A 13,385-nucleotide genomic window follows, 5' to 3' on the forward strand; every position below is an offset into this window, starting at 1 on the left:
CGGTTTCCCGCCTTAGCTAGGGCGCTCCACGGCGTCCCAGGGGTACCCAGTGGTGCTGTGTGCTGGGCCAGCGCCGCTGCCTCTCCACTTCGCGGTGGAGGAGGCCGGGAGGTTTCCTACCCACTCTTGTCTTTGCCAGCACCTGGCCCTCTGCTCTGGTCTTTGGTTTCCTTCCATTCTGGGACCTCTTTATTCCTGGAGTTTCTCAAAGTTTTAATTAATTCGTTTTTTTTTTTTTTTTTTTTTTTTTTTACTTTAAAAATTTCATTTATTTATTTGGGAGAGAGCAAGCGTGAGTGCATGAACAGAGGGAGAAGCAGAAGCAAGACTCCCCACTGAGCAGGGAGCCTGACATGGGGCTTGATCCTAGGACCCTGAGATCACACCCTGAGCCAAAGGCAGATGTTTAACCACTGAGTGACCTAGGTACCCTACTCTGTTTTCTTTGTGGAGTAAATCGGGATTGTATCTTGAACATTCTGACTCTTACATGTGAGACTCTGGTTCCTGTTAAAATCTAGAGAATTGGTTTTTTTTAATTTTTATTTTTGTTTATTTTTTAAAAAGATTTTGTCTGAGAGATAGAGCATGAGTGGGGGGAGAGGGAGAAGCAGGTTCCCCACTGAGCAGGAAGCCCCATGTGGGGCTCGATCCCAGGACCCTGGGATCACAACCCGAGCCGAAGGCAGACACTTGACCTATTGAGACCCACAGGTGCCCCATTTTTGTTTTTTTCTTAAATAGGTATTCATCCCAGTTAGGCAGAGACTGAGTCCCAATGGCCTGCTGTGTGTGGGCCTTAGCTTGGAGCTGGTTTAGTCTTGAAAGCCTCTGGGCCATCTGGCCTGTCCACAGGATACCACCTTGAAACCTGGGCCCCAGTGTCGTTCTCGAGTCATTGCTATGCCGATCGAGCTCCTTGGTGGCACACAGGGGCCACGTGGGTTGTCCAGGACAGTCCACACAGATTTTAGGATTCTGTGTCCAGCACCCCTCCTGCTTTCTGGGGAGGGAGGGGCTCCCAAGGGGCTCTCCTAGAAGGGGTCTGGCTAGAAGACAAGTCTGTGTGTTTCCTATAGCTGAACCTGCCTCAGCAAAGGGGTGGTGGTGGCGAAAAGGGGCTGCAGGGTGCCCTGTTCCTGCTACTGTGAGGTACGGCTTGGGTACTGGGGCCTTCCGGGTGTGGGGGTCGGCGTTTGTGGGCTCTGCCCAAGTGAGCTGGTTTTCTTTCTTTTCTGTTTGGTGTTTCCAGCTCAGGCTTTGGGTGTGGGCAGAATTCGAAGGCCTCTGGCTCTTTTTACTGCCCGTGTGATGATTTGTGAGGGCTTGTTTCCACGTGTCCACCGTGAGAAGCGGGTAGGTGTCTTCTCGATGGAGACTGTCAAAGCCACCCTTGGAGCCTCTAGTGGTGATTCTCAGCAGCACACATGCTGATGTCTGGGCACCCACATGTGGTGGGAACTGGTCTACACTGGGGCTGGGCACTGCGGGGTTGCTAAAAGGCTTGGGTGATGAGGTGCTGTCCTGCCGGTCCCTGGCAGCTGCATGGGCTTTGCTCTCCATAGACCAAGCTAGAGCCTGTTGTGGTCTCGGGCTTCAGTGGGGGCCGTAGCGGGGCATTGGCAAGGGCTGCCTTGGTCAGCTGTGGGTGCAGGGACATGGTGTCGGTCCGCGGGATGGAGCCTGGTACAGTGGGCAGCGACAGCCCAGGTGCTTCCTTGATGCATCTCTCTGACCTGTTGACGGCCTGTGGATGAGAGGGACAGCTAGTGCTTGGGTGAGACTCACAGACTCTAGCTCTGCCCACAGCACCATGACTTACGTCCCTGCTTTGGCTGAACCTGCCCCACCCTGGGGACAGCCCAGTAGGAAGTGCAGCAGGCCAATGTGAGGCAGGCCACCCTTGGGGTCTGCTCCCAGCTGCACCCCTTTGCCTGCCTTCCAGACTGCGCACTCTGCCTCCCACGCACCTGCTGCCCCTTCCCACTCTCTCCTGCAGTTAGCACCTCCCGACCCTGTTCCTCACACCGCCTTTCTGTCACATGCCCCCGTGAGGTCCCAGCCCCACATTACCCACCAGCTGCTGTGTATGTGCTGTCCCCATGGGCCCATGTCACCGGCACCGCTGTCCCCCAGACCGCACTGTGGTTGCCACTCAGGCCGTGTTGGGGCCCCGGCCACAGCTCTGCTGGGTGGCCACGCCTTGCTCTCCTGCTTAGGGCCCTCCTGCTCAGCAGACACCCTGCCTCCTGCCTTCCTGGTGTCAGGTGGGAGTCCCTACAGCATGCGGCCACTGCGCTTACACCTGCTGCTCGCCCTACCCGCCCTCCGGTCGTCCTTCCGTCTGTCTTTTCTTCCGTTTGTCCTTCTGTCCATCCATCCTCCCGCCCGTCTGTCCTTCCATCCTTCCTTCCATACATCCGTCTGTCCTTCCGTCCATCTGTCTCAGCCCCAGATGTGGGGCTTCCCCCTCACCCCTTGCTCCCACACTCCAGGCTCCTGGTGTTCCTCCACGGTCTAAGGCCTTCACATGCTGCCATCTGTGGGCCCCACGGCCTCGCTCAGGGCGGAGGCCGTGCTGGCCTCAGCCCCTCCGTCCCTCGCCTGTCCTCGTGCCGCTCTTCCAAAGGCCAGCGCTTCCTCCTGGTTGTGAATCCGTGAACACCTTTCCATCTTCCCTGTGTGTCATCTCACAGATCATGCCTGCCTGGAATGTTCTCTCGGAGCCCACATTCTGTTGCAGTCCCTTCCCTGACCACCTCCCTGTGTCAGTGTTTGGCTCCTGGCCAGCCTACCCCAAGCTGTCTGACCAACTTTTCTTCCCCCTCTGTGTGCTCCCCTGGGTGAGAGCGTCTACCTGTGGCTGCGTTATTTAATGCAGTAGGTTCCGGGCTCCATCCGCTGCCAGCCCCTTTCTCCTACACTTTGATCTCTGTCTTTTGCTGCCTTCTTTGAGATCTCTGCTAGGGTCCCGCAGGCACCTCAGAGACGTCATACCCAGAAAAGAGCATCCCTGTGCCCTGACTGTCCCCTGTGCTTCTGGTTCCTGACAGTAGACGGTACCAGTCTGAGTCTCATCGGCACAGTGGGAAATCTGTCTGTCTTGGTCACACCTAGACCCTGATGCCTGCACCCCTTTCCAGGGGTGCCTGTTCATGGCTGGGCTCTGACATCACTAGGCCCACTGACTGCAGTGGGGCTCTAGTGATAGTGATCCTGTCTTCATACTTCCCTGACCCCCCAGCCCCCAGGGCTGTCACATGCGCTCCTATAGGCTGGCCTCAGGCCCCGAGGGACCCCACCGATGCCCCAGGTCCCTCCTGGGGCAGGCAGGTGGTCAGTACTTAGTTGATTGCCCGTTAGGTTAGCGAAGATGTGGCCTGTGCCCCAGGCTGCAGCTGCAGTTCCCAGCTGCAGTTTTCCAGAATCCTCTTGTCAGGGTCGTTTCCTCGTGTGTCCCTATCCTCTCCCTTCCTGCTCCATTGGCCACTGAGAGCCTGGCTGCTTCCTTCCCCAGGAAGCCTCTCTGTCCTCCCTGCCCCGTGGTGCTGGCTCGGTGGCTCATCGGCACCCCAGCACCCTGTCCCCATCTGGGTGATGCCCAGCGTGTTGTCTGCAGGTCGTTCACTTCTTGGTTGTCTTGAGGGTTTCCCCTGAGCAGTGGCTCTACCTCATTTGACTCCCTTCGTTTCTGTGTGGTTTAGGCCCATAGGAGGTGCTCAGTAAATAACTAAACAAGTGAATAATTCTGACAAATTGTTCTTTTGGTTTGTAGACGAAAGGAAGAGTAAGTTACTGGTAACGTTCAACGTGTTTACAAAATTGTCTTCTTGTACATAGTTGTTGACCTGAATAAAACTGATTGTAGATTTCAGAACTTGGGTGAGAGGCCCCAGCAGGAGTTGACCCCACGGAAGCAGGTTGTTAGCTGGCTCTGCTCCCCAGTGAGGGTGGAGCAGGCGCTGGAGGGGTGCAAGTAGGAGGCTGGTGTCCTGGTGGGGGGGATGGGCGGGGATACTGGCAGCAGGAGGCCTTTGTCCAAGTCCAGGCGTTTACCTGGAACCATGTGTCATTTCCCTATAGCTCACGGGATCCTGGCTCTGCAGTTTATGTGACTTGGTTATGTGATTCCTATGTTCATATTCATATGTAATTGAAAAGTGGTTTGTTCGAATCAATTTATATTATTTTTGAAGCTCCCACTAAGTGGGCCACACACGGAAGACCTTTCTACCCAGGGGGCTGTGAAAGGGAAGGCTCTGTGGAGCCGTGGTTGGTGCTCTCTCCAGCTTTGCCAGGCGCCTGTGTTGAGCTAGAGTGTCTTTCTACACTTGTACCCCTGGACTCCCGTCCTTCCTAGGGCCAGCCCTCCACTGGGCTGTGTCCTGTCTCCTGCTCTCAGAGCTGTGGCTCTGGGGGCCCTTTCTCCTTTCTGTGCTGAGTCCCTAGGCCTCTACACCCCTGGAGGGGAGCTCATCAGTTACCTAAGTGAGAGGTGAGGGGCTGGGGCTAGGGGGACTCTGCCATGGTGATGGTTGTCATTTTCTGGGTATATTTCAAAGGGAAAGTCAGTTGGAGTTGCCAGGGGTTTGGCAGGAAGAGAACTGGATGACCGTGAAGCTTTTGGTTGGAGCAGCTGACCTTGAGATGGAGCCCGGGGTGGGGGGAGGTAGAGTTCACTCACAGGCAGATTAAGCTCCATGGCCAGCAGCCTTCACATGCCCCTCCCACGGAGGCAGAGAGATGGAGAAGCCTGGGGGTTGTCCTGAGCAGTGCCAGCTGGCCCACTGCCTTCCTGCCCGGGTCAGCCATGCACCTTTCCTGACAACCTACTCAGATCATGGGCTCCCTGGCTCGGTGTCCTCCCCCCGACTTCCATCCTGCTTGGGACCAGCGTTGAGTCCTCCACGTGTGTCCTCCTGGGACGGCTCCTGTCCCTCCCTTAGCCTCCCACTCACATGTCACCAGTACCTACCAAGAAAGCAGAAATCTCTTCCCACCATGTTTTGCACTGGGACTCCCTTCTTTTATTACAGGTATGATCTGTTTCAGAACTTGGGATGATAACAGAATAGGATGGTCTCTGACAGGATCTGTTCCTCCCTGAGCAGGTTGCTGGTTTGTCCCTGAGGTGACCATGTGTCCCTCCAGCCTTGCAGACCTGGCCCTGGCCCTGTGTGCCTATAGGGCTGCTGTGGGGGCTCTAAGGCTCTGTGAACCAGAACTGAACCACGGTGCTTGAAAACAAAAGGGCAGCAGAAATGTTAGTTACTGTCAGAAATAAGAATGGGCGGAGACACGGAGCAGCCCCAGACCCACAATGAAGTGATTCAGGGCTCTGAGTATAGTGCCCGTGACAAGGAAGAGGGCGAGGGGCAGGGAACAGGGTAGAGGGTGCGGTTGGAGGTCACTGGTAAGGTCGCCCCTTCTTCCAGGACGGTGCAGGGAGAGGGCGTGCTGGCATGGGGGTTTCCTTCACCAACCTTCCTGGAGAGACTAGGCTTGTGTGAAGCCTTCTGCAGGTTGGGATGGTTCCAGAACTCAACCACGGGGGAGGTCCAGGGCTGGAGAGTCAGAAGTATGTGGGCCTCCCTGGAGAGGTCATCCTGACTCTGTAACTTCATGTTTCCCAGTCTCCTTGAGTAAGAGTGTCCCCCACTTTTGGGGGGACTGTGGTCGACATCTTGCAGAGCAAGTGTGAGGGACGCCATTGGGGAGGCCATTCCAGACATTTGGAAAGTGAGTGTCCCCAGCTGTACACGGGTGGCTGGTGTCTTTGTGTGGGAGGTGGTCTAGATACTGAGTCAGGTGGGTTCACAGTTGGTCTCTGCTGCTTGTGACCTTGGGCACATGGTGTACTCTCTCTGCCTCCATTTCCCCATGTGTAATGCAGGGACAGAAGTCTCCATTTGATGGAATCGTGGTGATGTTTAATTGACACAGCTCATGTGGCACCGATGTGCCTGCTCCAAAGTCAGGTGAAGTCCTGGTACTGCTGTTTGGAGTTTGTCATGGTGCCCGCAGCCCAGCCTTCCCCTCCGTAAAAACGATGGTGATTGGCCTCGCTCTCCTCTCCCGTTGGATGTCAGAAAACAGATGCACCTGATACCCTCCCCAGGACTGACATGGGGTGTGCTGCATACCGTCCCATAGGGACCAGGTGCCGGGTGGTCCTGTGTGCTGCATGCAGCCCCCGAGGCGTGAGCAGGTGCCATGCCATCAAGCCCCAACTGCCCCCCAGGGCTCCCACACCTGCTTCTCACTACCCTACGTCAGGAGAGTTGCTCCTCCTGGGTGTGGTGGTGCGGTTGCTAAGGGGTGTGCACTACCCACGCCACCCAGGTGGGGTTAGTCGCCTGTTTGCAGGTGGAGAAGGTGTGGGATGGTGCCGTTTGTGGTGGGATCTTTTTATGTTGTTAGTCACCCATCGTGATGAATGGCAGCTCTGTCCTTTGTTAGCATTTTGAACATAACATGTCATGCTCATGTGGTAATCTCTTCCTTGGCTCAGATAACATCCCCGAGGACCTCAGGGACCCCTTTTACATTGACCAGTATGAGCAAGAGCACATCAAACCGCCCGTCATCAAGCTCCTGCTGTCCAGCGAGCTTTACTGCCGTGTTTGCAGCCTCATCCTGAAGGGGGACCAGGTGGCCGCCTTACAGGGACACCAGTCTGTCATCCAAGCCCTGTCCCGGAAAGGGATTTACGTGATGGAGAGCGATGACACCCCTGTGACGGATCCCGACCTCAGCCATGCGCCCATAAAGATGGTGAGCATCCTGTGTGCTCGTAGGGGCAGGGGCTGCCTCTCCCCAGCGGTGACTGCTTCTGGTGCCATGGCACCTGCTCGACGCTCCAGCCTGTCATGCTGCCAGCTATCCCTCTGCAGCTCAGCTGCACGCGTGTGGTAAAGTCAGCCCCAAAACTTGCGCAGATGGCATGAGCCTGAGTGTCCCACAGGATGGCCAAGGTTTGCGCCTGTGCAGTGACATCCTGAGCTGTGCATCTCTTTTAGTGCTGTGATTTTGGAGAAAGGGGAAGGAGTCACTTCCTTCCAGCTCTCTTCCTCCCTAGGAGTGCTCTGGACGCCAGGGTTACATTGAGGCATGTTAATGAAAACATTTGGAGGGACATTTTTTGCAGATGTTGTGGTAAACAGTTGTTGAGCCTAGCCTGTCAGTTTGTTTCATGTGTGTCATGTTTTTGTGTCCAGATAAAGAAGTAAATGTACCTCTTTCTCTCCTTCCCCATTTTTTCTTTGGAAGCTGCACCGCCAATGTGACTTTTCCAGACTCCTCTGGGTCAGCGATTTTTGGTGCCTCCCATGTGGGTTTTGGCCGTTCATTGGCGTTTTGCATTCTTTTGAGTTCTGGGAAGAAATGGTGCAAAGGTGTGGTGTAATTTTAGCATGCAGAGCTCCTGACTGGTACCCAGGGACCTGTTTGTGGTCATGCAGCCTCGGGCACATCTCTTCCCCTTGTGCCTTTTCCCTTAGGCATAAGTAGAGATGCCACCCTTGGGGCTCTTTGGGTTGCTGTGGAGATGAAAAGGCTCAGAGCCCTCCACGCTACAGGGTGCTGAGCTGGCTGGACCTTGGGGATGGGTAACATGCAGCTAATGACCTCGAAACAACAGAATTGGGTCAGAGTTTGTGAGCAGGGTCTCTGTGTTGAACCTCATAGGAGAGGTGGGTTTGGGCCACCCTCACTGTTGCCTCTGCTCCCAGAGTGCCCACATGGCGATGGTGGATGCCCTCATGATGGCCTACACTGTGGAGATGATCAGCATCGAGAAGGTAGTGGCCAGCGTCAAGCGCTTCTCAACATTCAGTGCCTCGAAAGAGCTTCCATACGACCTCGAGGATGCCATGGTGTTCTGGGTCAACAAGGTGAGTGCTGGGAGCCATGGCCAGAATGGAACAAGGGACACGGGTCGTCTCCTAGAGCAGTGTGAATGGGCAGTGCTCCTTGGGGGCCAGGTGCTCTCCCTGCCAGAGGAGGGGAAGCACCCTCCTCGGGTGTCATGCTGGAACCAGGCCCTAGCAGGGGCCACAGAAGCAATAAATCAATGTGCTGTGTCCAGCAGTGTGTCTACTACAGTGCAAACAGAACACACAGGTGTGCTCCTGAACGTGAAAAGGAAGGGTGTGAGCGGGGTATGATGAGTGGTGCATGTTTATGGTTTGAATTATTACATTCTGTTTATTTTTATCTCAGCACTTATGTGCATTCAAGGAGTGCTTGATTCTATAAGGTGTTTCGATGATTAAAAGTGGTATTTTTCTGGGCAGCCCAAGTGGCTTAGCGGTTTAGCGCCGCCTTCAGCCCAGGATATGATCCTGGAGACCCAGGATCGAGTCCCACACTGGGTTCCCTGCATGGAGCCTGCTTCTCCCTCTGCCTGTGTCTCTGCCCCCACCCCCATGAATAAATAAATCTTAAAAAAAAAAAGTGGTATTTTTCTAAGTGCTGTTTTCTCCTTTTATGTTTAGAAGCTTACAGTGTAATCTTTTATACAACGTATAGAAAGAATATTTTTAGTGGCATATGATCATTTGTAGCATTACCTTACCCAAACTTTTTGGTTGTTAAGCATCCTTATTTACAGAAAGGTGTGCACTGAGGGACCCTTGGCTAATAAAGCAGAGGAAATAGAAGAAGAGAAGGAAATAGAACTTCCCTGTGAAGTTGTTTGAGTATGCCACAAATTTTAAATTGTTTCATTATATAGTTTATGCATGTATTCTCTATTATGTAAGGGTTTAATAAGAGGCAGGATAAAAATTGGTGACTGTGGAATTGGTCAAGGAGCATGACAAAGCCAGGCCGTGGTGTGTGGCTCCCTTAAAAGGGCCTCCTTCATTGTTGTGAGGAGGGAGGCCTTATGTCAAAACCGTGTTGTGACTTCTAACCAAGATGCCCTATTGTTCACTTGGTTTTCTACCCAGATGTGGGAAGACAAATAAATGGGGAATCAAATAAATGGGGAGACGACCTTAAATCTTTGCTCAGTGAGGTACAGGGCTTATTCAGTGTTCACTGGAACCTCTGGGTCCTAGTGTGGACTTGGAAGCTGACCATTGGCCAGAAGGTCACCTCTTGGCGGTGGGCACAAGTCTGACTTGTCCTCTGGCTTTGTGTAATCCTGTGCATGTGGGAAGCATCCACAAGACCTTGGTTAAAAAAATGATGTCAGGACTGGTACATGTGTCCATAGAAAACTGAACCTTAGATAACATATATATATATATATATATATATATATATATATATATATATATTTTTTTTTTTTTTTTTTTTTTTTTTTTTTAGAGAAGGAGAGTGGTGGGGAGGGACAGAGGGAGAGGGAGAGACTCTTAAGCAGGCTCTGCGCTGAGCATGAAATCCGACTTGAGGCTGGATCTCATAATCCTGAGATCATGACCTGAGGCAAAATCAAGAGTCAGATGCTTAACCACTGAGCCACCCTGGTGCTTCTTGGGCGATATTTCTGTAAGTCCCAAAATGAACCTCCTATGGCCAAGAGTTCAAGTGTTGTTGGTGTTTTGTCATTGACGTACAATGCTGTGTTAGTGTCAGATGTACAACATAGTGATTGGACAAGTCTGTACATCATGCTGTGGTTGCCCCAAGGTGTGGCTAGCATCTGTTCCACACAGCCTCCATAGGGTATCCCGCCCATAACACAATTAGGTGTTTCCAGGTGCTGGCTGTAAGTTGAGACTTAGCTTTGGCGCTATGGGGAAGGGTAGCTGAGACCCGGGTGTGCTGGCTCCATAGGTGGCCACAAGCATATTCCTCCCATGCATGACTGGGGCAGTTGTTGCCATGTAGCTGAGGGTCATTTTTAAAGGCTTTAGACTGGTTTTTGCCAAATTTCTGACTATAATGATTGTACTGTTTTTTTTTTCATACTGTGAGTCCGTGGAGGTGTCTTATTCCATGATTTCCATAGATTGGATATTACAAAAAAAAAAACAAAAAACAAAAAACCTTGCCATTTTTGGGGCAGCCCGAGTGGCTCAGTGGTTTAGTGCAAGACCTGATCCTGGAGACCTGGGATCGAGTCCCATGTTGGGCACCCTGCATGGACCCTGCTTCTCCCTCTGCCTGTGTCTCTCTCTGTCTCTCTTTCATCAATAAATAAATAAAATCTTTAAAAAAAAATCTTGCCATTTTTAAAGGTGAAAAATAGTGCTTTTTCTTTTATTTTTTCATTCACTGGTAAAATCAATGTTTAAAAAATAGAGTATATGCTTGGCTATTTGTCCTTCTTTTTGGTAAATTGCATTTGTTATCTTTGGCCAAATTTCTTTGGAAGCAGGGTATATTCCTTTTCTCCTCTGCTTCATCAAGTTTCTTGTATATTAAGGGTCTTCTCCATATGCCATATTTTTATATATAACTTTCCAGCTTCTTGCTGCCTGTGTTTGCTTGTGGACTTGGCTGATACACAGAAGATCTTCACGTGGTCCAACAGCATCACTTTTATCTACTCACATGTGTTTTCTGGTATTAATCTCTGTATTTTAAAGAAATGCACTCTTACTGATGCTGTATCCGCCTGTGGTAGGCATTGCCTCTGGATTTACTATTAGCACATGTGACCCTCCCCTTGGGTCCTTGTGGGCCAGCTGTGGTCACATGGCCTGCGATGATTGGATCTATAGTCAGATGTGACATTACCACAACTAAGAATGACATTTTCACAGTTCATGACCCTTTTCTTGTGCCACACTCTGGTTTTCCTGGAGTTAATACTTGATTGTTTTTCATGATCATTTTTTGTCCTTGCCCAAGAGTTACATTTTTATTCAGTGTTTTCCATGTTTTGCTATTTCCTTAGCATTTCCATATGAATGTAAGTTTCTTACATTGATAGATTTTCCCTAGTGTGTTCTCCAATGATGACTGAGTGGTGGGCTCTGGCCGAGGGCTCCCCCCACACATACTACTTTCACGTGGCTTCTCTACAGTGTGGATTTGCAGGTGTCAGATAAGGGGTGCACTGACTCAGAAGGTTTCTGGCACTTGCTGCATGTGGGGCTCCTCTGATGCAGGGCTAGATGCGCCCCCATGCTCTGTGCACTTGATAGTGTTTCCCTGACCTGTGATGAGATGTGAGTTCCACAAAGCCTTTCCTACTTTCCTACATGGACTGTGGCTCTGGGCCTCTGTAGTGTGGGTCCTCTGATGCCAGACAGCTTAGAGCTGGGCCTGAAAGCCTTCCCACCTTTATTTTGCCAGGTGGGTTTTCTTGCCACTGAAAACTGCTATGTGTTTAATAAGGTTCAGGCTCTTGAGACTTCACATATGGTGAGTTTTCTCTCCAGCATCAATCTTTGAATCTTCTTTGAAGCTGTGGTTATAGATAGTGTTCCCAAGGTTCCTGCTGTGGGAGTACACATGAGTACACCTTGAAGCTTTTCTCACTGCTGAGCTGGCCTATTTTCACTTAGGAAGGTATTTCTGTGGGTTCGCTTCCTTTTCATGTTTGACTCTGTGTCTGGGTACTGTCACCCTACCCTCTTCAGCCTAGAGTCACAGGCGTGTCAGGTGACCTGAGTTTTTTTCTGTTTGGCATCACTTCCAGGGACTGTCCTGCCCCGCCTAGGGTGGCTAGGTGGTGGCTATGTAGGCTCTTGCATACCTGTCCGCTGGCACTTGCCTCGCAACCATTTGGAGACCCTTTGGTGTCCATGCTGGGCCAGCGCACTTGGCTCCCTCTCAGCCTGTGCCTCTGCTGGGAGCACGTCCGGACATGGAACCATGCTTAGAGGCTGCAGCTTTCCCAGCGTTTCCTAGCTTCTGAACAAGCCTCTTTCTCTCCCCGTGGGTGCTCAGGCACTCTGCCTTCCCTAGGATTGGGACTCCCCACCGGGCTCTTCTCCAGATTCCCTGCTCTGTGTGTGTGGCTGAGCTGTCCTCTATCCCCACAGTTCTGGAGGTTTACCATGACCATATCTTGCCGTGGCTTTTAAAATTTTTCTTGATGCCCAGCCAGTTGCCTTAGTCTTTGACACACAAAACCCAGTTTCACTGCTATATGATTTGCATGCGATAAATGGGCCCAGTTCTTTGAGTTTTGACAAGTGGCTGTATGTTTAACATTCACAATCAAGGTAAGATTTCCATCACCCTCAAAAAGTTCCTTTGTGTCCCTTTGCAGTTAATCCTTAAGCCTGGGTTACTACTGATGTGCTTTCTTTACTGGGAATTAGTTTTATCTCTTTTAGGTTTTGATAGAAATGGATCATGTGTATGTTACTCATTTTGTGTCTGGGTTTCTTTCACAAAAGAAGTGAAAATGAAACAAAATGAAAACGAAAAGTGGAACAAAATGATTCCAAAATATTTTTTAAGATTTTATTTATTCATGAGAGACACAGAGAGGCAGAGACACTGGCAGAGGGAGAAGCAGGCTCCCTGTGGGGAGTCCAATGTGGGACTCGATCCCAGGACCCTGGATCACGACCTGAGCCGAAGGCAGATGCTTAACCACTGAGCCACCCAGGCGCCCCAATAATTCTGAAATTGCACCTGTCAGTGGTTTTCTTTTCATCCTCTGGAGTATTCCATTGTATGAACAGAGCAGTTTCCCTGTTCCCCTGATGGTGGACACTATGGTTGTTTCCACGTTTGTCTCTTGTGAATAAAGCTGCTAGAAACATTTGTGTACAGGTCTCACAGGCAGATGTGTTTTCATTCTTTGAGTAGCATACTTAGGAGTAGAATTGCCAGGTCAGCGATAAGGACGTAGTGAACATTAGAAGAAACTGCCAAAGTATTTTGCAAAGTGATGATGCCATTTGAAGCTCCTACTGCTAAGGGAGTCCCATTTGCTCCAGACCATTGCCAGTGCTTGGCATAGTCAGTCTTTCAGTGGGAGCTGTTGGAGTGGATGTGTAAAGCTATCTTGCGTGGTTTTCATTTGCATTTCCCTAACGACTGAAGACATTTGTTATATATTCTTTGATTAGGTGCATGTTCAAATGTTTTGCCCAATTTTAGGTTTTGTATCTATGCACCAGTTTTGGTAACTTGTGACTTTCAAGGAATTCCTCAATTTTATTTAAATGGTTGAACTAAATTATTATCCTTTAAATGTGTGTATGTCTGTAGTGATGTCTCCTGTTTCTGGCTCTGGGTAATTTCTGTTACTTTTTTTCTTTCCTTAGTTTGGTTTGGTTTGTCAATCTTCTAAAAACCTGCTTTAGATTTTTACTGATTTCTTCTATTTGGGGTTTAACTTCTCTTACTTTAAATTATTTTTTCTACTTATTTTGAATTCAATTTGCTCTCCTTTCTAGTTTAAGGTAGAAGGTGAGTTCTTTCAAACCTTTGTTCATTTCAGGCTGGTAGCTCCTTTCTGAGCAGGTGCC

General features: G+C 50.6%; 1 protein-coding gene across 1 annotated transcript in view; it reads left to right on the forward strand.

The window, feature by feature from the left end:
• The window catches only part of CAMSAP1 (calmodulin regulated spectrin associated protein 1), a 66,521-nt gene that overhangs the window by 15,496 nt on the left and 37,640 nt on the right, over positions 1-13,385 (forward strand). Inside the window, 2 exon segments of the mRNA XM_055319610.1 lie at positions 6,512-6,774; positions 7,731-7,892. Of these exon segments, the coding sequence (XP_055175585.1) occupies positions 6,512-6,774; positions 7,731-7,892 (425 nt within the window).

Source organism: Nyctereutes procyonoides, unplaced genomic scaffold (assembly GCF_905146905.1).
Source record: "Nyctereutes procyonoides isolate TBG_1078 unplaced genomic scaffold, NYPRO_anot_genome, whole genome shotgun sequence".
Lineage (NCBI taxonomy): Eukaryota > Metazoa > Chordata > Mammalia > Carnivora > Canidae > Nyctereutes > Nyctereutes procyonoides.